Genomic DNA, 25,011 nt, shown 5'->3' on the forward strand with positions numbered 1-25,011 from the left:
TCACTCCCGTACTTATAGATGCGCGGGTGGGTGCCACGTCAGCGTCGTCTGGTGCCACCCCTCGGTCACTGTTTGATACTCCCGGCTGGCTAAACAGTGGGCATCCCAACGACCAAGCCTGCGTCTTGACTCTTGAACATGGAGGTTACCAAAGCGACCTTTCGGAAGAATTGTTTAGTACTAAAATAATAGATGATTGAGGTACAGAGCCTGATTAGTTTGGTTATAAAATTTACCTTGTAAAAGTTTTGGCAACTGTAAATTTTTTGACATCCATTTGTTAGAATCCAAAAAATAACCTACCTCATAGAGTACTTGCTAAAATTTTGGTAAAAAATTCTTGCCAATGTTTTGGCCTGCCCTAATTTTGGCAAGGCAAATTTTAGAATCAAACCAATCAAGGCTCATAATATTTTTATAAATTGTTTGTTCTGAATTTTATTATGTAATTACCGTATATTTTGTATTAAAAAAATTCACCTTCCATAGCCGTTTGTATGTCGACTCTCGACTCGAGACTATCAAAGTTTTCACGGGAGCTGTTTGCAAAGAAACTTGTCCAACTACAAAGTGTGTAAACAAAACTCGTCAAGGGAGAAGAGGGCACAGGAACAAATAGCTCGATCAGATCAAACAATCAAAACCGTCTCTGATCGTGTATTTTTTTTAAAAAAAAAGGAACACGCTCGAGGTGAAGGTGGCTATCGTTTTTGTTTAGACGAGTTCCAGAGCCATGAATATCGAATAGCACATTGTTTTAATAAAGGATAGTGGATGTTTTTTTTTTTGGCCAGGAAAGGATAGTGGATGTTGAATTGTTGATGCTACATCACGTATAAGTGTCATACTCTCATTTACCTTTTCTAAGAAACTACTTTTTTTAAAAAAAAAAATCTTTCTACTCAAGGATGCTGCGAGTCAATGCTCTCTTAGTCGGTGGGCAGCGTGGCACAAAACGAGACGATCACAATTGATTTGACTCCGTCTCATGCGCGTTGCTTTCGACCAAGGAAGATCCTCGCAAAAAAAAAAAGACCAAGGAAGACGCAAACGGAGTCACGGAGAGTAGCAACTCTTTGATCCGTGACTGCGGCGTCACCGCTCACCAGATGAACTCACCACGATCCTAACCTCCAATTGGAAGCTTCAACCGCAGTGCCACATCTTCGGCTCCTCGCACCAAGCAAACTAGGAGTATGTCACCAGGGGGCGGATACGGGCCTAGAGCCACTAGGGCCATGGCCCTAGGCGTAGCCCAAAAAACCTTTTGTACCCCATGGTCCAGCAAAGATTTATGTCGAGTGGTCTTGATCCTCAATTGGCCCAAGTTCTTTCGCAGCCCACTGGCGGCCCGCGGCCTGTCTCCCCACGCGCTCGCCCCCAGCTCCGCAGCCCTTAACGATCCGCGGAGCCCCGAGCGCTGCTTGCCGTTTTGCCCGACTACTCGTCTTCCCAGCCGTCAACCCTAAGCCCCGAGCGCCGACAGCAAGCGGGCGACAGGCACGGTGCGGGCGCGCGGCGCGGCGTCCCGGCCGCTCTGCGTCCAGGAGGCCAGCAGCCTAGCGCCACCACCCACCAGCACGGCAGGCGGATGGCCGGCAGCAAAGGCAGCAAGCCAGCAAGCAAGGTCAATTTGATTTTACCTCCCCAATCGGTCAATCTTGCAATGCACATTCATTTTCTCCACTAAAATTGAACAAATTGGCTTATGAGATCATTTATGCCCCATTATATAGACTAAATTACTAAATGAAGAGGACCAGAACAATAAAATCATTTTTTTCTCCTGCTCCTACGCCTGTAACTGCACCTGAGCAACCTTCTGTTGAGCCATCAAGCCAACCTTCTGATGTTGAACAACAAGCAGAGCCAGAGACAGAGAGTGTAGTACAGCCTGAAATAGTAGCTTAGTTTCATTCTTCATTCTTTGATCTATTTTTTTAGCAAATGCAAAATGTCAGATAAGCGACTAATTGTTTTTATAACTCATGATAGTGGTTCTGGCATATTTAGATATTCCAAATGATGATGTTAGGGTAGTTTCAGCGCATAGTTTCATCGCACAGTTACCAAAACCATAGGAGTGTCACGGTGATAAAACTTATCTCTCATCCTATGAAACTCTCCCACATCTCTCCTCATAATTACCCTATCATATCAGCAAATTTGCTAATGTGACACAACATTTAATGCCCATAAAACTCCTATGAAACCCCCACTAAGACTAGCCTTAGTGTTTGCTTCTCATAAGATGGATGGCCATAGTGGTAGCGAGAAATTGAAATTGTAAAGGATAATTACTATTGTAAAACTTAACAATGTTATAATATATTATCATTTAGTTTTTATTATGTTATCCATAGAATTATAGTTTCAAAGTATATGTTAAGTACATTGCACTGACATCAGCGATAAAATTTCCTAGCTTCGCCCCTAGCATCGAGAGCTAGCAATGCGGATGCCGCTAAGGTAGCAACAGAAGATGCTAGCAATGATCCTCATGTTGTACTCAATGATGGTGATATTGTTGCAGATCCTGGACTACGCATACCAATTGAGCAAATGCATCCAAATATTAGGGATGCAGCCAAAAGAGCATATATTTTGGCACTTGTTAGGTATTTCTTTACAATCTGTCAAATTTTTATTGAGTTTGATGTACAATCTTAAAGTTGGAATTGGAGATATAGTCTAAATTATGCAATTTAAGCACTTTTTGGCGATTGCTATTATGACTAGTAGTATGTAGATTAGTTTCAGTGCTTCAAGCCCTTAGGGCATGAGCAATGTATCTTGTCGAAGCCGTAAACAAGAGAGGGACCCAAAGGAGCTGTAAATAGCTATGTAAAATTCCACAATGATTACTTATAGCGTAGCTAATAAGGTGGGTCCTCTTAAGATAAAAAAAAAGTCACTATTTTTCAGCCTCCCTTCATCCATTGCCTGCAACAACATAGGAGAGAGAAGCTAGGAGCAACATGCAGTAGCTTTTCAATAGTTTATTCCTTGTTGCCTCGTAGTAAAGTTACTACCCACTCTCACAGTGGCTACTACCCGGCAACAAGATGGCATTTATTGTTTACTACCTGATTTTTTAGCACATTGCTGGTGCCTTTAGATAAGTGGCTCTAGGCGTGAAAAACTGCCAGCTCCGCCACTGCCGTGTCACAATGTGCCATGCCTGGTCCGTGACTGAAGCCGCGTTTAGAAGGAAAGCGCATTGTGGGGCATACGTCTTCGTTAGCAAATGTTCTACAATTCAAATAGTTACTGTAATGTGAGGCACTGTGTGTCAGAGTTGGTAGGCGAGGCATATATGCCAGCCGTGTAACATGCATAACCAGGCACGAACTCGATGGCCAGTATCAGAATTCAGAGGATGGACTCCCAGCACCATTCCTTGGGCAACATCTCGACATTGGTGAAGACATGCTTGGATTTATCGCTAGATGGAAAGGAGTTGTGGCCGCCCTAGCATCCTCCGAGAAGCCGCTCCTTCGTTGTTCGATCCTTTTAAAAGAAAGAAACTTAGATGAAACTGAAGATAATCATTAAAACAATGGTTTCAGAACAGAGAGAAAGCTACTGGCACTAACAGTCACCCGCAGATGCAGAATGTTCTTTGAAGAATATAGGAAGCTTTCGAGTAGGTAACTGACTATGGACAACAAGGCAGCGTGGAAAATGGGCATACCTGGCCCACTCCCGGTTTGCAAAATGCTGGCAAATTTCTCTCTGATGCTCATCTCGCTGAGGTCGCTGATGATGATGTGGCCGAATTAAGGGGTGCCGGGCCGTAGGAGGAGATGGCAGGTCCTGTAGTTCCGTTGATATGTGCCATCTGATCCGTGGTAGCTTTCATTATCAAGGTCAGTGAACTCGAAGTTGTAAAAGACCCGACTGTTGTAGCTAGACGCTCCATAACAGATCGGTTTCATCATTCATGGTTGTTCGTGCCAGCGGTGAAGTTTTCCAAGGTCTCCCCGAGCTGGGATGGGACATGTCTCTTGAGAGCCTGTTTGGATCCGCTAACTATCTAGCTATCTAGAAGAGCTTCACCTGGGAATTAGTTTTCAGTCTGAATCCGTCTCTATCAAACAATTAGCTGGTGGATCAAACCAGACACTAAGATAATAACAAAGATCATTTAGTGTGATGTCGTCATTCGGGCCGGTGATTCGCATGATGAGGGTGCGGTCCTCCAAACCGAGGCGGTGGTCGAGGATGAGCCTAATGATTTCCTCATCACGAAGGGTCTGCCCAACGGCGGTTAAGGTGTCGGCGAGCTGCTTGACCGCATGGATATAGCTGATGAGGGATTGATCTTTCTTCTTCCGGATATTGGCTATTTGTCGTTCAAAGAAAGTTGTCGGCTGCTTAAAAATAATTCAATAGGATTCAATGATCTCATATACTTATATACACTTCTCTTAATTAAAAAACCACTGAAAATCGTTAACAACAGATCAGCATGGGCATTTTGCCAGTGCCAGAGAGATTACTGCATGATGGAATCATCACAAAAGGAGAATGGGTGTTCACACCTATTCCAGCCAAAAATTCCCTTTTTGTTTCTCACAATTGGAATCTAGTTTGATGTTGAGATTTTAAATGGATGTACACCATTCCCTCACCTGGAATGCATTTTTTTATATTTTTAGCCTCTAGCTATGATTCATGAGCATTGCAAAAATTAGGTTTTTTTCCAGCTGCAACAAAAATATATATTCATAAGGATATGGCAAAAAAAACAAAAAATTCGTGCTTCTATCTGGAACCTCTAAAATAGTCCATACCCTAACAACGCAATCTAAATCTTCCAAATTACTTTTCATATCCGTATGCATAGAGCTTACTGTTATGCATTTTTGCACAGCGTACTTCACACATAATAAAATGGACATTGTTAGTAACATCATGCTTTTAATAAATGTATTAGGAGTTACAGTACTGCATGTGCTGAAAATTAGCGGGTATGCATGTATCCGCAGGCTATATGTTTGCAGTTCCTACCATTTTAAAGTTCATCATGGAGTGAAAAGTAATACTCCCTCATTTCCAGATGTTTCACTGTTGACGTTAAGACACAATGTTTTGCCATCTGTTTTATTCAAAAAAATTTATGTAAATATCATGTTGTTTTCCTGTTTTATCATTAAAGGTATTTTAAGCCCACTTACATTTTTACATATTTGCACCGACCTTTTTGAATAAGATGAATGGTCAAACATTATGCTCAAAAATCAATATAATGAACATTTAAGAACGGAGGGAGTAATTATTATCCAGCTACCAATCGACACTGCCGTGAACCTTAAGCACCGTACGGTCGCTACTGCACAGCAAGAGGGTGTACCTACATGTGGGAAAACTGCTAAAATAATTACCTTGTTTTTGACGTTCTGCAAGGTCCATCTACCATGCATCTTGCACCACTTCTGTGATTCATCATTAAGACTGATTTCCAAGTTCTCCAATGCAGTAAGGTCCGGTGATGGGAAAACCGCGAGCCCCTGGTCACTAGAAATTGCAGAAAGAAATACTAACCAATCACATAGTTGTTCTTGATTGTTATTGGAGACATCTATCTTCAGCGACCACAGTGATACCAGGAAAACCAAGCTTTCTGGCAGTTTTTTCTTTTGATAATTTGAAATTTCCAGTATCTCAAGAGCAGGGAGGTATTCGAACAGTGCCCATTCTTCGGGTAGAAGGTGGCAGTCAGTAACATGCAGTTTTGCTAGCGTCAAAGAGAATGATGAGCCCGCATCATATTTAGTTGCAATAATTTCATCGCTCGCTTGAATTCTCCACTCGGTTGCTCTAGGAAGACATGGTTTCAACCTTAGCCCAGGGCAGCGACAGATTTCCAGCTTGTGAAGATTGGGGAACATGAACTCACCATTTGCTGAATCCTTGGTGACCCATTCCTCCAGGGTTTCAAGATCTATCAGTGTGAACTTTCTTAATTTCTTAAATGCTCCACTTCCCCCACAAAATTCAGTTCCCAATTTCCTTAAGATAGGCATTCTCTTTAGAGTCAATTGCTCTAGATTTTGTAATTGGCCAAATGGCGGTAAATGCTCACATCTCGGTAAATCTACCATCTCAATGCAAACAAGATGCGGTAGACATGATGCCATGTCTATCATCCATCCAGAAAAGGAAGTTCCCATGTAGCCTTGTACTTTTAAAAACTTTAGATTTCCAGGAGGCTGGAGTTCTTGGAGTAAATCCTCATCCTCCACAACACGGCCAACTGCTGGTGTCCATGCCAATACCAATTTGGCAAGTACTGATTTGTCTGCCAAATTTACTGCAGCCGCTTCTTCGATACTAGTCACATTTTGAAGGCATTCAATTTCAAGCTCTGCGGGATGTACAGCTTGGAGGAGGGAAATATTGCTGGACATGCAGATGCTTGAAGCTGTTCTTTGAACGATAAACTTGGGTAATGTTAGCATATCATTCTTAAACTGTGACTCCCTAACACGCTGTTGCAACCAGGGTGAGCATCCTTTTATTAGTAGAAACTTGACGCTGGTCATCCCGCATAGTCTTTTTGGAAATCTCTCAATCCAGTCACATCTAGAGAGATCTAAAGTATGGAGATTTTTTAGATTGTTGACAGATTCAGGTATATGCATGAGACTTGGACAACGGGACAGGTTTAGGTACTGTAGGTTAGTAAGACAACAGACAGTCTCAATATCAACCTTTAGATTTAGTTTCAAGCAACCTGACAAGTTCAAATACTGAAGTTCACATAGCCTTCCAAAAGACTTGGGCAAAGAACTAAGATCATAACAATTTTCCAGATCCAAATATGATAAATTTACCAGCTCACCAAATGATTCTGATAATGAACAAAGGCCAGTACAACCACTTAGATCTAGATGTAGCAAGTTTCTGAGTGTTTCCACTGACTCGGGCAAAGTATTGAGAAGAGAACAATTTGAGAGGTTTAGATGTGAGAGGTTCATCAAGTCACCTAACGATTCTGGCAATGAAGAGAGGTTACAGCACCCAGATAGGTCTAAATGTAGTAAGCTTCTGAGTTTGTCCACTGACTTGGGCAAAGTTTCGAGAAGAGAGCAATTTGCCAGGTTTAGATGGGCGAGGTTCGTCAAGCCACCGAATGATTCTGGTAATGAATGAAGTTTACAGCACCCAGATAGGTCTAGATGTAACAAGCTTCTAAGTTTGTCTATTGAGTCTGGCAGCGTTGAGATTTTGATAGAGCCACTCATATTCAAGTGGATTAGCTTTGAAAGGCTAGTGACATGCTTAGGAACCTTTTTATGTAGCATGTCAGGAGCACTAAGGTACCTCAGCTGCTTCAATTTACCGATAGATGCTGGTAAGTTTCCTCTGGGACACTTGCCTAAATCCAAGATACGCAACGATTTACCAAACAAGGACAACTGAATTTCAGGACATTCAGAAAAATGCAGAGCTCTTAACTTAGCAGGCTCATCATTGCAGACAGCCATTTGAGCCTCATGATTCAGTACCAATGCATACCGGTAGTTGCCATTGCTAGAACTGTATTCCTTTTCACCATCCACGAGAAGTAATTCATCACCGATAACAGATCTACCAAGATCATGCATCAAGTCATGCATTCTAAGCAGCATAGAGTTCTTCGTGTCCTCCCTTGTACTCTGAAAAATGTGTAGGTTATATTATTTCAGCTTATCACAAAATGCTGCTCTACATTTTAATTCATATAGATGAGGAAAAAGATAACCACATATATATATATATATATATATATCACTTACAAATGAAGTTCTTTTTTTTTTGTGAAACAGTAGGGACAAGCCCCTGTTGTTTATATATTAAAGGTAAAGAAAAAGTTTTACAGAGGGAGGGAGAGAGGGAGGAAGGGGGGGGGGGGTATGGGGGGGAGATCTATACAAGTGAGTCTAGCCATTGAACTTGTGCTGGAAAGTACTTATCACTTACCAAGGAAGTTAGCCTTGAGTATTGGACAAATGACATTCCCAAAAGCTCATTTACATAGTTTTCTCCAACCTTCTCAAGTGTTATGTGCTTTTGGGGGCTGGGTGGGATGAACCCAAGAGATATCCATTGTTGAATTAGATTTCCCCTATGCACTTCAAAACCTTTAGGAAATACTGAGCAATAGGAAAAGCATAGCTTCAAGTAAGGAGACATCTGATAATAACTAAGCTTCAGCGACGGCAGCACATCATCTGTGGTAGAGGATCCGCTCCAAATCTCACTATCCCTCACACTTTTCCACTCTACAACAGCTTTGTTGCGCAACATATACCCAAGAGCTTGCGCTGCCATTGGCACTCCTTGACACTTGTTTGCAATATCCCTCCCAATGTTTTCCATCACATTTTTTTCATCTTCTCCTAGTGGGCAACCAGGTAGAAAAGAAATATTTTTGAACAACGCCCAGCACTGATCATCAGACAATGGTTCCAGCTTGTATGGTGTAACTGTACCTATCTTCCTTGCAACTTCTTCAGTGCGTGTTGTTACAATAATTCTAATCATGCTTTCCTTCTTAAAGTTGCTTAGCATCTGCAGTAAATCAGTTAGTTGAGAGCAGTTGTTCTCCCATAGGTCATCCAAAACAATCAGGCAGCTTCTACCGCACATTATCTCTTCAAGAGAATTACTAACAGATTGTAGGTCATGTAAACCCTCAACCTGTCCTTTGATTTGTGAAATTATACTTTTGCCGATCATTTTTAGATCAAAATGTGGAGACACATAAACCCATGCTCGCAGATCAAAATTTGGCATCTGGTCATCATTGAAAACCAATTTAGCTAGTGTGGTCTTACCAATGCCCCCAAACCCAAAAATCGGGATTACCATCGTTTTCTGTTCACGATTTGATGCTAGCAGTGTTACTATCTCCACTTTCTCTTTCTGCCTTCCGACGATAGTTGCTCTATTGACCTTTGATGTCGTTTCTCTCTTCTTTATCTCTTCATGGTCTGTTGAACAGGTGTGTAGCATGAACCCGAACTGCGACCGCTGTGCTGCTATGTTTGTTAACTTTTCCCTCAAATTCTTCAGCTTTCTACCCATAGAAAACTTGGCAACAGAGCTAGAGATCTTCCCCTGGTCAATACGAAATTGAAACTCGATATCAGTTTCAAAAGGGGACAAAAACAAATTTCCTAAATAACTGACGCAATAGATTCTCAGCAGAAGAATATACAGCCAATATATATTTACATTAAAACAGCGCGTCCTTCGGGGATCAAAATTTGCTACCTTATAAATTAGAAGAAAACATATGTTACATGTTCGATATCACCATATGTTCTTATATGCTACTCCGTATTACGAACAAGTCTCCCCTTAATTAGAGCACGAGGAAGAAGATTTACGGATTTACCTGCGACAGTTTGACCTCAAAGTCGTCGAACATGTCGGAGATGTCGTAGGCGGCGTTCTTGAGCATCTTGAGCCAGAGGCTGACTGCTTCCTCCCTCACGGACCGCCTCTCGGCATCCCTGAGCACTGCCTGCACCAGCTCCAGCGTGCTCTTGATGCTCTCCATGTCTTGCCTCAGCTTCCATCGCGCCGTCATCTGCTCCCCGACGGCGGACCCCAGCTTGCGAAGCACCTCCTTGAGCACCGCGGACACGAGCGCCTCCCCGACTCCGGCCATGGACGCGACTTCTTCCGCAGCAGCAGGTCCACCGTCCACGGCGGCTCCACTCCAATAAAAAAAGGTACAGGCGGGATGGAAGGGTAAAGACGAAGACCCGATGAGTCGCTCCCCCATTTCCCACCGCGTGTACGTACGCGGTATTCCTTGTTGTTTCGGTCTGGACTTTTGCAGGGCCAATCTAAAAGCCCAGTGTCGACTGATTGGGCCGACGCGCCGGTGGGTCCATGGGCCGTGCACGGTGCCAACGGCCGCCCCGGCGGCATCGTATAAATGTCGGCCTGGCCACGCGATACGCCCGGCCCGCTGGGTTCAAACAAACATGCCGCCGCGCCCGCGCGCGACTCCGTGCGGCCCACATGCCAATGACTCGGGAAGGCCGGGCCGAGGCCGACGTGGGGGCGCGGGGCCAGGGGCGGCGGCGTCAAGGATTCGCGTGCTCGGTGGCAGACTGGCAGCGCCCGGCGGCTGCGGCACGGGCAGCGGGGGGGCGCGACCGCGCGACGTGCGTGGTGGTGGGCGGCGTCGGCGTGGCTGGCCGCGTGCCGCTGTGCTGGCGGGCGGGCAGTCCGGTGTCCCATGGCACCGCGCCACTACGGCCGGCCAGCCGGCCGGCGCGGAGCCGCCCGCGCGAGTGGCTCTGGTGCATGGCGGTGAGTGAACCCCCGTAGTCCCGATTCCGACTACCCTCCCGCCCTTGATCTGTCAAGCTGAGATTGGCCAGCAAACAACAATAAAACAAACAGGGTTACAAAAGGATAAACCCCAAGCACTGAACTGAAGCAACAGGGCACATGCATGCTGATCTGTGTCAACCATGTTAAGGCTAAGCAACCATCACCAGGTAACGCTAACGGCCTGATGACCTGATCCGGCATCCACACAGATACGCGTCACCACTGCGCGATCCGACCCCCTAACATGCCAGGAGAGGGCATCGATCCAAAGCCGCGATCCGCCGGATACCCTAAATTGTCGCAGCGCTCGTCGGGGGATCGCGGTCCTAGCGACGACGCCATGTGGCCTGGGGGACTCGCTGTCACCAACGGGTTGGCCTCCGGCGTGAGAATAATGGCGGCGCCGACGCGAAATGCTCGCCGCCGCGACATGGCGCGGCGCCCGTGGATGCAGGGAAAGTTCTCCGGATATACTATAGCAACTGGGTACGCGCACGCGCGAGCAGATTCTTTTGTGCTCCAGCAGCCTCCAGGTCATCTCGCGCCGACTCGATCCGCTATCATTGGCGCCGCGCCGGCGTCAGGCCGGCCTTATCATCGTTTGAGATCATCGTGCGAATGCGTCACTAGAATGGGAGCAGTAATCACATTGCTCCAGTCTCTTTAATCGCCTGCCAGCCATGGCTGAGTAGAATAAACCATTGCAGCACTGCTTGTATCCTCGCACTGGCTTAAGCTTTCAAGCGTGAACTGGTCGGTGCGACGTGCATATAGAAATACAAGTGACGGGACTTGGAACAGCGATGCAGCGGGGAGATGAGTGTGGACTAAGCCCCCACAGGCCACCTTGACCACCCTTGAAGCCACACAAAACTGAACCCACACATACATACCTTTGGTCCTACTCAAAACATGCGCACACTGTGCACGTACAACTCTCACCATCATCGTCGCCGTTGCCGTCGTCATCTTTCTTTGCGTTCAAAACAAGGGCGGCAACCAATGGCAGGGCCCCGAACTACACCTAAAACAAACAATAAACTAGCGGTGGGCGACCGCGACGCCGGCCAAATTGCCAAGTCGCCAATCAACGGTCTAATCGGGAGGCCGGCCGGCTGATGGCCTCCCTAAGCTAACCGACCGCCCCAATGATCATGTCCTCCGCGGAGGCTCCGCCCCACCCCAATCCTACCGTCATCACCATCAAAAGCTCATCATTTTTGGCGCCAACCCTCCCATGTGCGACCCAAATAAACCTCGCAATGCAACTTTCAAAACATCTCAAGATTGGCCGCTGCAGCAGTACTATAATGGCGAATGGCAACATGCTTGTCCTTTTGTCTGCGTTTTTTTTAAAAAAAAAGATTTGGGTCCTACGCTTTGGACTTTGCAGAGATTGCATGCATTGCATTGGCATGCCTCGTCGTCGGGCTCCCCGGCGGTCCTGGACTTTAAACAGGCGCACGCTTGTAAAGCCAGCCTGCCTGCCAGTGCCAGCCAGCCCTCTGCAACGGCCTCTCCTCGTCCTATATATTCACACGGGTACCCACACAGCCTTGGTACTAGAACTGCAACTGCTAGTAGCTAGCACGGCCATTGAAGCAAGAAACTTGCAGCTGCTCCCACTCGTGCAGCCATGATCAAGCTGAGGTACTCCAAGAGGCTCTTCAAGAGGAGGCCCTCGTCGAAGCAGGCGGCCGCTTGCGGCGGCGGCAATGGCGGCGCGGCTGGTGGCGGCGCCGGGGAGATAGAGTGGGAGGTGAGGCCGGGAGGGATGCTGGTGCAGAAGAGGGATGGGAAGGGCGGCGAGGAGGTGATCGTCGTCAGGGTGTCCACCGGCTTCTCCTGGCATGATGTGTCCATCAGAGCCACCTCCACTTTTGGTGAGTACGCGTTCCTCAAATCTGATGGTTCTTCTCTCTGATTTCCTGTCGATTTGGGTGACTTTTATTTCTTTTGTAGTTGTTGATAGATTAGCAGCTTGATCCTGGAACTTGGTTTGGCATAGTTTTTCTTTTTGACATTTCCATCACTCTAGCATCCAGTGATATGTCTGTTGCTTTTACTTCTAGTATTTTATTTTTTTCTCTAGTTTCCATCACATACTTTTATTTAACTTCCCCCTAAATCCTACCAAAAGGAAGAGGAGAAAAGGAAGAAGAAGAAAACTTCACTTCTCCCTTCACATCAGTGAATGCAGTTGTTTGGTAGGCGTTGGATGCAGTTAAGAACCCTTGACCTGTGTGAACTGTCAAGTACAGCAGTGTCCCTGTATTTGACCGACTTCCTATGCAAAATTCGTCTATGGACAGCTCTGCTCCCAAATTTACTCCTCCCATGGCCATGAAAATTCAGAACGAAACCAAAATAGTCTCGAAACCGAATTCATTTTATTTGGAAACTCAGAGCTCCAAAGTCCAAATGTGAAATTTCCACGCTTCTGAATCGTACTGCGATTTCCAAAATTTTCGTACTAGTAGTTGACAGCTAGGAAGGTCGGCTGTCTGAATACTGAACTGTGAGCCGACATGTGCTGCATCTTCTTCAGAACTGCGCTACTTCTACTCCAGAAGTCTCACCGTATCTGTACGACTGTACAAGCAACGCTGACGCAAAGACACTTAAAAATCCTACACCCTAACATGGGCGTACACGCTCAGACATTACTTATTAATGGCTGCCACCGGCACTGCCAGCTCATGCTCATACAAGCAGTTGCAGGCATCTACCATCTGTCAACATGCCTGGAATCAGCCAAAGTTGCACACATGTTGGAAACTTGGAACCTTCATCGATTTTCTTTTCCATCGTTTTCGAAATGATGTGTGCACCGAAAGTTGTAATTCCATCTTATAGTATTCCCTATTTGGTTGTACTCTAGTACTTAATAAAGTTTTTTTTCTGAAATTTCAGGGGAGCTGAAGCTAATGCTGTCCATGGTGACTGGTCTAGAGCCCAGGGAGCAGAGGCTGCTATTCAGGGGCAAGGAGAGGGAGGACACCGACCACCTCCACATGGTCGGGGTGAGGGACAAGGACAAGGTGCTTCTTCTCGAGGACCCTGCCCTCAAGGACATGAAGCTCCGGGCCCTCGCAGCCCAAGTCGTGCAGAGTCCATGCCAGCCTTTTATCCAAGTGTAGCCTGGCCCGGCCCGGCCTGTTGTTGTTCTATCAGTACTACTTACTAGATCATGAACCGTACTATTTAGTCCAGCGTGAAGGTAATTTTAATTTCTGGAAGGTTTTTTATATCCAGAATCCGAGGGTATTTGTTCTCCAAACCCCTCTTAGTCCACTCTTAGTGCCGCTCCATGGAAGGGCTAAGGATCCCTGAAGGTGAGAGTGAGAGCGCCTTTTAATCATGTAGTTAGTTGCAAGTGCCAGCCATGTTGGTTGTGAACTTGTGATGTGATGTTAAGCCTGGTGTTGGGCTTTTTTTATGGTCCCTACTGCTTTGGTCATTTCTCATTCCAACAATCCAGTATGGGTCAGGATAGGAATGAGAAAGATTGTATGTATCTTGTGTTCCTGTTCCCAATGAGTGGATGAAACCAAGTGTGTCCCTTTTCCATGATGGAACTTCCTCCTTTTGTTGATCTTTGATGGTGTGGTTGCGATGTCTGTATGGAGAGCGAATCATATTGATGCGTCAGGTTCAAGAAAAGGAACCTAAGATGAGCACGATCTTGGCAATAAGGGTGGACAATGTGATCCATCCTTTTTGTGAATGCGCCATGGATGTTCTGTGGATGGCATGGTGGTTGGCGCTTGAGATTTCGTATCGAGCCCTTTTGGACTGCAGTGGAGGTGAGCTGAGAGTACAGATGGGTCGCTGATGTGTTCCCCATTTACAAACAGCGGCAATCTTCACCTGGATGCTTGTCAGCATCCATGCAGATTGCAGAGTAGAAAAGGGTGTTTAGCTTCAAAACGAAGGGATTAGTACTCCATGCATAACAATATCTACGTCACAACTGAATAAAGTATCAAGAGATGAGATGAATTCATGCTTGCAACTTGCAAGTCCAGATGCCACAACGAAGTAACATCGAGATGGTAGATGTGCTTTTGAGACTGAAGGTTTCTGAAGAAAAGGGCAGTGACAAACTGAGAAACAACATTGGTCACATGCCTGTACTATGATCTAGACTCCAGAGTTAGGATCGAATGCATACAGTCAACAGTCCAGTAATCCTTTTGTCAGCTCGTCCAACTGTAGCAGCGCCCAGTCTACTGTCTACATGTGACTGTGATGTCCACCATGTCCGCATGGAGAATGAATCATTGTGACACTTCAGATTCAAGGAAAGCAGCTTTATGATGGGAAAAAAGGTCAGTCCATTCTGCCCTTTTTGTTACTGCGCCTCTGATTTCATGTGCTAGGGTCGTTGGTGGTTGAGATTTCAGATCAGGAGCTGTGGACTGCAGCGAGCCAAAGAGTACAAATCGGTCGCGGGTTTGTTCCCCACTCGTAGACAGGGGCAACCTGCACCTGCTTGCTCGCACTCACCTCCTTTGGTCCATGGATGTCAGCATCAATGCAAAGTAGAAAGGCTGCTTGGCTTCACAAGAAAGGAACTCGTACAAGGCCTGATGAAAATGGATGTTGTCACTTGTCAGCTTGCTGCTCCATCCACAAGTAACCATACACGCATTTCTTCACAAAACCAGCTCCATCGCACCCAAGATCAAGACATTGATGCTTGCGAAAAGCAAATGGTAAAAGAATGCGCCAGCACTTTGATGGCGACGAAGAGCAGGGCCATGAGGAAGCAGAGAGTAAGCATTCGCATAAGAGGACATTATCTGACAACCGAAAGGATACTTGGTCTGTTTAGTTTGGGAGGACTAAACTTTAGCCCGTCACGTCAAATGAGAATCTTATCATTTAGAAGTATTAAATAAAATTTATTTATAATTTTTTCTACAAATTGGTGCTAATTCGCATGACGAATTTAATGAGCCTAATTAATCATGATTTGCAATAGTGATACTACATTAACTATCCGCTAATTATGGATTAATATACCTCATTATATTCGTCTCACAAATTAGTCTAGAAATTCTACAATTAATTTTATAATTAAACTTTATTAAATAATTTTAAATGATAAAATTTATTTTGATATGATAGGACTAATGTTTAAGACTTCCGCAACCCAATATCGCTTAGGTCACTTTGCATTTAGTCCTGGACCGATGATGAAGATGTAGACAGGAAACTCTGACATCCTAAACGCCGAAGTTGTTGACCCTGCGGAAAGCCCATCATCATCCATGATCGGCCATGCTGCTTCTGGTCTTCAGTCACTTGCAACAGAGAGCGACGAGCTGGTGTATCTGACAGGAGCCATGATCGATTGATCCCTCGGCACGCACGATGCGGCCCTCCTTTCTGACCTTTCGAGGAGGCTGCGCGTCCTTTTCCAGTTCCTTCTTGGGCCGGTGCCGTTACCCGTCGAGAATCGAGAGGATCAAGGCCTGATACTCGCATGACTGTGCCTTGACTTCCTTTCGCGACTACCGCTGGAACGACGATCACGCGCATCGGCGTGGAGCAGCGCGCCGCACGCGTGACCCGCGGTCTCCTCGTCGCCTCATCGCCCTGAGACAAGGACGCGCGGTCGCACGCGGCGCGCCTCTCCGCCTGCGCGTATGCGGTAGCCGTGTGTAAACAGTGGCCGCAACGCAACACGGAGGCGGGAGGTGGGCGTGCCCCCGGCCGGCGGCGGCGAGGTGACTGCCCGGCCGCCGCCATCTCCTTGCCTAGATTGGGCCTTGGGCCAGACGCAGTCGTCTGCCCAACTTGGGGGGTAAAGCCTAGTAACGGCCCGTCATCAGGAGACAGGTAGCCGTCGATCTCTCAATGGCAGACAGGCCCGAAGCGAAAGCCCAGTTCGCAAAAGAAAATAAAAATTCATACCTTCTCTGGTTATTCTTTTGGCGAAATCTGCATGGAGCTGCGTGCACGATCTCTCTGATTGGGATGGTTTCCCAACTTCTCGAGCCAACATGTGGGGGTGTTTGCTGCCAACAAATTTGGTGTCTCTCGCTTTTCATTTTTGCAAGGCTGGCCTCGGCCATTTGGTAGATGCACAATAAAATGGCCACCAAGAAACGATTTTCTAGCAATATAGTTAACCTGATCTACTCAATATTTCATTCTTGCATAAAGTGGCACATCGGGTTTCTTAAAAGGGCTTGCTCCCATCGCGCGAGCGCGCTTCACACGTATGGCTGAGCACTCGCAGCATGCCACGTCACTGGACAGGCTCTCCTATTCTCGCGCGGCCGTCTGCCTGCAACGTGGATCTCACAGCTCGCATCCCCCGCACAAGTCCGGTAAACTAAGGCCTCTTTTTACGCAGCTTCATTGATGGTTTCAAAAAAGCTTCACTTGAAAATATACCAAATAGGTATTTTGTCAGTAGCTTCATCCACGAAGCATCTGGAGAAACTATTTCTAGTTTACATCGAGCAGGAGAAGCTAAAAATTATGGCTTCAACCAGTTTTGACCAGAATAAGCTATTTTGCCAAACGATTTTCAAAATAGCTTTAACTTCACTAGAAAGCTGCTTCACCAAAAAAATTGCTTCGAAGCTATTTTAGAAAAAAGCCGTTTTAGAAGAAGGAAGCTATACCAAACAGAGGTTTAGGCTGTGTTTGGTTCAGCTTTTTGAACATGTTTCTGCTTTCAGAAAGCAGAAACTGAACTAAATGGTTCAGCTTTTCTGTAGCTACTTTGAAAAGCTGCTTTTCTATAGTACAAATTTAACAGCTTTTCTGTAGCTACTTTGAAAAAGCTGCTTTTCTATAGTACAAATTTAAAAGCAAGTTGCACCCTGCTTTTGCAGCTTTTCCGAATTTATGAAAACTACACGCCTACTATTAGTCACATATATACCCTTTCAATTTTTTTATATATAAGAAAATAAAGATTTTCATATATAGGAAAACAAAAATAAAAAAGAATAAAAAAGTTAACTCCAAATATTTTCATATTTATATAAAATAAAAATTTAAAGGAAAAAGAATTTGGTCATCATAAAGAAATATTGTATACTGTCAATTTGCATAAAGATAATATATAACATTTTTTATAGTCGACAACTCACAGCAGTTTGAACTAAACGACTTTCAGCTTTTTCACAGCAAGTATCTCACAGCAGCTTTTTCACAGCAGACATCTGACAGCAGCTTTTTCACAGCTCACAGCTGAACCAAACGCACCCTTAGAAGTGAGCTGATTCCACCTTGACGCATGGTAACAGTATGGCACTACGGCGGCCGCAGAGAGGAGAGCAGTGGGATGAAAACGGATAGGATTAGAGCGGATAATACTTATTTTCATATTCTCATCCATATTCTTTTATCAGATGCGGAGAGAAGAGGAGCAAATATTATATGAATACGGTTATGAATATGGGTTTTTAGGATATCGGATCTGGTACGGAGTTAGATCGGATGCAGATTAAAATAGTCGGATAATGCATATTTATGTGTAGCTTTTTATGTTAATTAACAATTCCTATACCAAAGCCATAAAGCAACGAAATATCATGAAAAATAATCATCTTTATAATTAAGGACACATTTAACTTGACAATGACATTTCAAACTTACGTCAACAAAAATAATTACAAATGCTAAGTTTAGACTTAAGTGTATACAGCGAACACATAAAACAAAATAATAACTCTTTATTGAGCAAATCCCCCTTTATCCTTCTTTATTGGTTAATGGGCTATAAAAATATTATATGTGTATTTAGGCTAGTCTTGATTTATACAGTGTGCTGGGCTCGCAAAAGTAGTCAGATATCCTATTATAAGCTTCAGATTATTCATGTCAATTATCGGATAATCTATATCCGCCAGATTCTACTAATACCATATCCTACACTGCATCCAGATACAATCTGTTTCAGATTATCCATATCCGCATGGATATAAAAAACTCTTCTTTATATCCGCAAAATTCGGATTCAGAACGGATTGGATGCAGAAATCATCTTCTCCACTTTCATCCCTAGAGAGTACAGCTTCGTAGAATACTAGCGTGGTGGCCTCCATTTCCACTGAGTGTGGTGTTATGAAACTCAGCCCACTGACCGATGGACCTCGTCTTGGGTGACCATACAGACTAAAGTCAGTGCGACTGTGGCTGTGTTGTAGAGCTGGAGGGGAGGTTCAGGCAGTGCGTCGTGCTGCATACCGTGTCGCGAGCAGGAGCAGAGGGCCTACAAGCACATCATGTTGTGTGCCATATTAGGCTAATCACAATGAAAATTTCATGGCGATTTTCATGACATTAATTACCATGACACATCAGCATTTTTGATGATGTGGTACTGATTTAATGAGGGAAGAGAAGAAACCAGTTTTATCCTCACGACACTCTACTGACTCGTTTCCAAGATATTGGAAATGGCGTGAAACGACCACTGTGACCGCCATTATTTCATGAGGGATCCCATATGATCAGCTCGTCTACATGATCAAAAACAACTTGAGAACATTATACTATTTTTCATACTTCACAGCATGGTAGTGGAAGATGAAAAGCAAGAGGATATTAAAGAGAATCTTGATTTGAATGAGGCTGCAAGTTCTACCATTGTCGAAGAACCCGAATTCTCCTTTGGTGAATCTATTCCATTTGAAAGAGTGCTAGAGAATCAAATGGATCTTCAAGATCGTTCGGCTCATCTAAAATTAAAGAAGGACTTGGTTGAGCATATTTGACAAAAATATGGGCGTCGTTAAAAAGTATTTATCTACTTATAAATATTATATGTAATATATATATATATAAACCTTATCTAGATGAGTTTGCTCTCTTTATTTGTCAAACATTCATTTCAATTTATGTATGGCAGCACATCGAAAACTATTATTCTATTGTTTGGCTACAAATATACATGCCACACTAGATCAACTAGCATTTAATTACACTGGTTAGCTTTGCAAATAGTGAAATGAAACTTCCCATTAAGGCACGGTGTTTCATTCATCCTCCCAAACTGATGTAGCATTCTTGGAAACAGGGATATGAAACTTCCCATTGTGATTAGCCTTATGCTTCCCTTCACTGAGTAACCATGAGATTCACCGTGAGATCATATAACCCCACTAATAGCGATGATAGCTTATTGAGGTTGGTCTAACCTCGTATCCACAGTTATAGTCTACTACATGATTTATGATCTGAGACTGCTTTATTAGTGCTCTCTATGCTTATTTGGATAGATATTCCAAGGTACCGGCTAAAATTTTGATAGTTATGAATGCTTATCAGGATACATAACATATGGCTTGATAAAAACCCATAGGCTGTAGAGGTCCGGTTGATATAGATATATCGACGATGTTAGGATATGTTACTACTAAATAGACTATTTGTCTGAGATGTTTGTCATGAATTTGTTCCTCTGGTGAACTTTGCCTGCTTATCCCCTTTTGTTATTTCTTTGCATTTTTACATATCCAAGTTGTCCTACTTTTGAAATCGTAGTAGCTGAAAGATTTGAGAGGCACCGAATGAAACTCATACTAGAGCGCGCAAAGCCTGCCTAACGTTCTAGTTCTATCGAAGGAGGGAAGGACAGCCAGGAGAAGACGGAGATGCAGGTGGACTCTTGGTGTCGGACATTGTAGAAATCCAGGGGTTAGATTTTGTTGAATTATTGTGTGCCCCGTGCCTGCGTGTAAACTGGTATTCTCCAAATTGAACGTTCTGAGTTAATTGCTTTTAATAAAAGCAGAGATGATCTCTTTCCAGAAAAGAAACGGCGACACAACTATGCTCCCAATTTGATATTTTGGTTGAGGACACCAATGAAAATGTACTAAAAATCATGAGAAAAAAAAGTTTATAATTCATATTAAACACGGCACCCAAACATGTACCTTGAGGTAATCCATATCTTTTCAATTCAACCAGCATGACACTAAAGTAAAATTCCTATTTTGAAGGTACTACTCTTTCAAAATACCGCTAATCTGGCACATCTGAATTCTGACCCAGCTCAAATAAAATCCCAGTGCACTCAAATTCAACTGAAACCTAGTTTGTTCAGCAGCTAGAGCTCATCCAAATTTACATGTGAAACCTGATATTTTATTTGCAATTTGGATAGTCGAACCGACTCTTATCCCTCTACTGAAAAACGTGCTCGAGAGAATTGGATCGAGTCCAGATCTAGAAATAGTTTAAGTCCATTGCTGCAGGTACTCAGCTACAGCGCCTGCCTTTTCGTTTTTGAAGTGCTGAACACCAGTCATCTCCCTCCCTCTGTCTCCTTCCCAGTGCCATGTGTTTGCCCAACAAGGCCAGGCAAGTGAAGAACTCATCTGGCCGACGCCGACCACTGGCTCCTTCCGTTCCTCCTCCTCTCCTGCATGCTTGCCTGCCCCGCCTGCGGCAGCTGCAGAGCCCCCGGCTCTGCTCCGCTCGCCAGCAACACCAACCTCCACTCCAGTCTCCACCAGCAAAGCGAGCTCCTTTTCACTCCCCCAGATCTCTGAATAAACAATCGCGCAAGCAACCTCGCTCCACCACCGGCCTCCCGCAAGTTCGTTCTCAGGAGTCAGGTCCCGGCCCACGCAGCAATCGACAGCGCAAGGCGGTTGCCCAGTCAGGTCTGCTTTTTCTTGGTTACTTTTCTTGCATCCCTTTGTTTAGTTAACAGCCCATAACCACCGGCAATCTAATCTCCAGGCCCGGTTCTTGGCTGTTCTGGGTTCCTATTTGGTGCCAGTTTCAGCCCCCCTCTCTGGCTCTGGGTTTGATGAGGAGCATTCACATAGTTCTCTTCCCGTTTTGCACAGTCTGGGGTGGACGGCTTTAAGTGGATTCGAAGGAAGAGACTGAGATTTTGAGGGTCTTCGACCAAGGTTGTCAATGGCGGCTGGGATTTGGATATCTGTTTGGAGCTTCTTTAAGTTCCTGCCTTTCTTCTTTGCGCTTCTCCTCCTGGGAATCATCAAAGGTGAACAGAACGCTTGCTCTTTTAGTGCATTATCCCCTTTTTGTGTAATAGAAGTATGGTTTGGAATTGTTTTGGAGGATGGTTTCATACGGTTTTGTCCTTGTTTCACAAATTCAATCGATCAGTTCATGTTCTGTGCTGCATTTGCTAGTTTGCTGGGAGGAATGGATGCTTGTACTGTTTTTTTCTTGAAAACGCTGGATGCTTGTACTGTTGCTTGGTTGCTCCTTTAAACCATTGCTGTAGGCTTCAGTAATGATGTGTGCCTTGAAGTATGGTTGCATAAGTGCTAATATCACGAATGAGTTAGTCCTTTCATGAGTTGATGTACATTGTCAATTTTTTTTTGCATTTACAGATTATTTCCATGCCATATCTTTTACTTATTAGTTGTACAGTTCTGCTTGATGTGTGGTGTAAACTGATTTCTGCAGTACTTGCAACCATGATTTCTAGTCATGTAATGAAATGTGGGTACATGAGATTTTGGAAGTTATTGAGAAGATTAAATGTCTGCTAATACTAGAAATCCACTGTGTTCTGATGGTAAATATTAATACCTTGGCTACATTTGATGGATCGGTTTACTACTTGGTAATTTTGTTGATCTCTGTTCTTATTTTCTTTAGGTTCATGCTAATCTTGCAGGTGCTTTGTTTGGCCCATGGGCATGGCTCATCATGACAATTGGAATTTCTGCACTCATTCTGGGCTTGTGGCCTATGCATGTGATTTGGACATATTACTGCATCATCAGGTAGTGTTTGCAGTTTTGCAGTCCTAAAAGAGAAGTCATCCAATGTGGTGTATTTGGATATGCTGATCACCTTATTATGAAAGCAGAACCAAGATGGTTGGACCCGTCGTAAAGCTGCTGCTCCTTATTGCTGTAACTGTGATTTTGGTTCTATGGCTAATAATTGGCATCATGGGAAGCATCCTCGCTGGTTTGGCTTACGGCTTTCTGGCGCCAGCAATGGCTACGTTTGATGCAGTTGGGGAAGGAAAAGAAAAGCCACTTCTTCACTGTTTTTTGGTACAACTTACCTGCAACGGTTTCACTTTGATATTGGCTTCATTCTTATTTTACCTGTTTAACATGGTTAGATAACTTGAAATGCAGGATGGAACATGGAGCACCATCACAGGAAGCTGTACAGTAGTCAGGGACGTGAAAGACATGTTGATGCATTCATATTTTTCAGTCATGGATGAAGTTCGTCTTCATGCACCTCCAGATGGCAAGCCATATGAAATAAGGTCCACTTTCTGTTATTGTTCACCTTTTCCATTCTTCCTGATAAGATCACAAGTTCTCTGCGTTACACCCTAATTCTGAGTTGATGTAACTGTGTAAAATGGAACATTTTATTTGTTTGTTATCTTGGTTAGCTTTTCTTAACCTAAAAAAATTCAGGTTAACAATGAAATGCACAATTATTTCATACTTGTGAACTCGTTTTGGAAAGAAATGATATGGGGGACTGCCCCGTGCAAACTGAAGTTCACTATGCTTTAAATCCTGATATTATCGCTAATATTTAAACACCCTTGTAATAATTTTATTTTAGTCGATAATTTTGTATTAACAATGAAAATAATAACTTGCATCCCTAGATTGCTTCACATTCCTGGTGCAATACTTGCTGCTGCTTGTGGACTTGTAGTGGATGCAATAATGTTCACATTAATTGCCTTGTACAAGTTCCCTGTTATGCTTTTCAAAGGATGGAAGCGGTTGATTGAAGATCTTGTCGGCAGAGAAGGACCTTTTCTTGAGACAGCTTGTGTGCCGTTCGCTGGTCTTGCTATTCTTCTCTGGCCATTTGCAGTTATAGGAGCTTTTCTAGCCTCCATTATCTGCAGTGTTCCTTTTGGCGCATATGCTGCTGTGGTGGTTTATCAGGTATCAACAATCTTTTTGGACTGGCAATGGGAATTTTTATTTCTAGCCTATAGCTAGTATTATAATAAAAGGTTACCTGAGTTAACCCCTTAGATGTGAAGGCATGAAGCTTACAGTGGCAATCTTGTTCCTGTGCCAGGAATCCTCACTTTTCTTGGGACTGTCTTATGTAGTATCATCAGTATCCATCTTTGATGAATATACAAATGATGTTCTTGACATGGCACCGGGATCTTGCTTTCCTAGGTATAACTGCTGTATTCTGTATTAAAAAGTTGTCCTTAAATTGTACATTTTGGAAATGCAAGTTATCCAAAATTTCACTTTCCATGGCTAGGTTTAAATATCGGAAAGATGAAGCTTCTTCGCATGGTGGTTCACTCTCGAGGCCCACCTCATTCAAGGACAATCATGATGTAAAGAAAGCGCCGCAGCGTGTTACATCATTTAAAAGTAGCTTTGATGAGTTCAATCCATTCAAGGTGATCTTTTTGTGGAAAACTGGCAAAAGAAATTTCACTGGTTCCCAGTAAATAAGAATTCTCAATACTGACACTCCATTTACAATTTCGGGATTATAGTATGATATTTTATGATCTTATTTAAAATTTGAAAGCTTTGCTATGATCCTTTGGTATTTGAAAATTTGTGCAGTATAACTGATTTAAAAGTGTTGTTTAGTTGCTAGATCTCTTGTTCATAGAGTGTAAGCACCATGGCAAGGATCTGGTCGCTGAAGGAGTGATAACACCAAAAGATATAGAAGGAACAAAGGCTGGCAAAGTCAGCACTGGGGTACTTAATGTTGGTTTACCGGCATATGTTATTCTTAGGGCACTCCTTCGATCTGCAAGAGCTAATTCTGATGGTTTGGTTCTAAGTGAGTACGAGTGCCTTTCTTCATCACCAAAAGAGGTTTACTGTTAACTTTTCTTGACCTTCGGGACTTTCATGTGTAATATGCAGGTGATGGCTCCGAGATAACATCTGACAATAGGCCTAAAAGTAAACTTTTCGAGTGGTTTTTCGACCCTCTGATGGTCATCAAAGATCAAATCAAAGCTGAGAACTTCACAGAAGAAGAGGAAGCATACCTTGAGAAGCAAGTACTCTTGATCAGCGATCCAAAGCGTGTCAAGGAGAATCTCATTCGGCTGCCATCGTTGAGCGAGCAAAAACAAGCAGAAATAGAAGCATTTGCTCGAAGGTACTTCCGTTCATAATTTTCTTTTCAATTACTAAAGCCTGTGCAATCCCTTGCTAACTCTGTTGATCCTACTGCAAGATTGCAAGGAATCACAAAGTCAATATCAAGGTACCCTACAGCCAAACGGCGTTTCGATGTCCTTGTGAAGGCACTCTCGGAGGAACTTGCTAGGACAATGGGTGGCAGTCAGTCTGCCAATGGATCTCAAGTTCGGAAGGTGAGGAGCAGTATTGTCCGAATGCTTAGCCAGAGATCACTAGGGAAAACAACAGGCATCCGAGGCGATGATCATGAGGCCCAGCTAACAAGTGATGTTAACACTGAATGAAGATTATTTCAACTAAAATTTTTTTGGGAATAGAAGTTTTCTCCTATGCCCTTTCTGGGCAATTTTTGCTAACTTTGTACAAAGAGCTGACGCTGCTGTATGAAGGGTTGACCCCGATAATTCTCTTGGATTAGCTGTTTTGGCTGGACATACAAATACAACGCAGTCCTACCCTGTATTAGAAAGGAAAGACTCATTCTCAGTTTACCATCAATAAGGTGTGCACGATACATTCACTG

General features: G+C 44.0%; 3 protein-coding genes across 5 annotated transcripts; 2 read left to right on the forward strand and 1 right to left on the reverse strand.

Moving 5' to 3' along the window:
• Window positions 1–2,972: 2,972 nt before the first annotated feature.
• On the reverse strand, window positions 2,973–9,779 carry LOC112889854 (putative disease resistance protein RGA4). 2 transcript variants are annotated; one of them, XM_025956636.1, is made up of 5 exons: window positions 9,389–9,779; window positions 7,969–9,108; window positions 5,388–7,664; window positions 3,695–4,373; window positions 2,973–3,510 (listed from the first exon to the last, which is right to left on the reverse strand). In XM_025956636.1, the coding sequence occupies exons 1-4, from the start codon at window positions 9,662–9,664 to the stop codon at window positions 4,074–4,076; spliced, it is 3,993 nt and encodes a 1,330-aa protein (XP_025812421.1). In that variant the 5' UTR covers window positions 9,665–9,779; the 3' UTR covers window positions 2,973–3,510; window positions 3,695–4,073. The 2 variants fall into 2 exon arrangements, with proteins under 2 accessions (XP_025812421.1, XP_025812429.1); XM_025956644.1 differs by lacking the exons at window positions 2,973–3,510; window positions 3,695–4,373 and adding an exon at window positions 4,523–4,634.
• Window positions 9,780–11,875: 2,096 nt separating this feature from the next.
• On the forward strand, window positions 11,876–13,914 carry LOC112903743 (BAG family molecular chaperone regulator 1-like). The gene is made up of 2 exons (XM_025972962.1): window positions 11,876–12,224; window positions 13,255–13,914. Exons 1-2 carry the CDS (start codon window positions 11,978–11,980, stop codon window positions 13,479–13,481), a joined length of 474 nt encoding a protein of 157 aa, XP_025828747.1. The 5' UTR covers window positions 11,876–11,977; the 3' UTR covers window positions 13,482–13,914.
• Window positions 13,915–20,653: 6,739 nt separating this feature from the next.
• On the forward strand, window positions 20,654–25,008 carry LOC112901639 (uncharacterized membrane protein At3g27390-like). Of its 2 annotated transcripts, none has more exons than XM_025970596.1 (11): window positions 20,654–20,981; window positions 21,061–21,331; window positions 21,980–22,088; window positions 22,175–22,367; window positions 22,455–22,591; window positions 22,949–23,237; window positions 23,377–23,483; window positions 23,575–23,719; window positions 23,919–24,117; window positions 24,204–24,444; window positions 24,523–25,008. In XM_025970596.1, exons 2-11 carry the CDS (start codon window positions 21,244–21,246, stop codon window positions 24,770–24,772), a joined length of 1,758 nt encoding a protein of 585 aa, XP_025826381.1. In that variant the 5' UTR covers window positions 20,654–20,981; window positions 21,061–21,243; the 3' UTR covers window positions 24,773–25,008. The 2 variants fall into 2 exon arrangements, with proteins under 2 accessions (XP_025826381.1, XP_025826388.1); XM_025970603.1 differs by having other exon boundaries at window positions 21,171–21,331.
• The last annotated feature ends 3 nt before the right edge of the window (window positions 25,009–25,011 follow it).

This window comes from Panicum hallii, chromosome 1 (genome assembly GCF_002211085.1).
Source record: "Panicum hallii strain FIL2 chromosome 1, PHallii_v3.1, whole genome shotgun sequence".
Taxonomy (NCBI): Eukaryota; Viridiplantae; Streptophyta; class Magnoliopsida; order Poales; family Poaceae; genus Panicum; species Panicum hallii.

What these genes read in the sequence shown, in the direction of transcription:
- LOC112889854 (XM_025956636.1), bottom strand. Translation starts at nt 9,664, where the DNA reads ATGGCCGGAGTCGGGGAGGCGCTCGTGTCCGCGGTGCTCAAGGAGGTG. An exon ending in ACTCAAGGCTAACTTCCTTG is followed by an intron (nt 7,665 to 7,968) that starts GTAAGTGATAAG and finishes CACATTTTTCAG; the next exon opens with AGTACAAGGGAGGACACGAA. An exon ending in TGCAGAACGTCAAAAACAAG is followed by an intron (nt 4,374 to 5,387) that starts GTAATTATTTTA and finishes ATTTTTAAGCAG; the next exon opens with CCGACAACTTTCTTTGAACG.
- LOC112903743 (XM_025972962.1), top strand. Translation starts at nt 11,978, where the DNA reads ATGATCAAGCTGAGGTACTCCAAGAGGCTCTTCAAGAGGAGGCCCTCG. An exon ending in CAGAGCCACCTCCACTTTTG is followed by an intron (nt 12,225 to 13,254) that starts GTGAGTACGCGT and finishes CTGAAATTTCAG; the next exon opens with GGGAGCTGAAGCTAATGCTG.
- LOC112901639 (XM_025970596.1), top strand. Translation starts at nt 21,244, where the DNA reads ATGGCGGCTGGGATTTGGATATCTGTTTGGAGCTTCTTTAAGTTCCTG. An exon ending in CACTTCTTCACTGTTTTTTG is followed by an intron (nt 22,368 to 22,454) that starts GTACAACTTACC and finishes CTTGAAATGCAG; the next exon opens with GATGGAACATGGAGCACCAT. An exon ending in CTGCTGTGGTGGTTTATCAG is followed by an intron (nt 23,238 to 23,376) that starts GTATCAACAATC and finishes TTCCTGTGCCAG; the next exon opens with GAATCCTCACTTTTCTTGGG.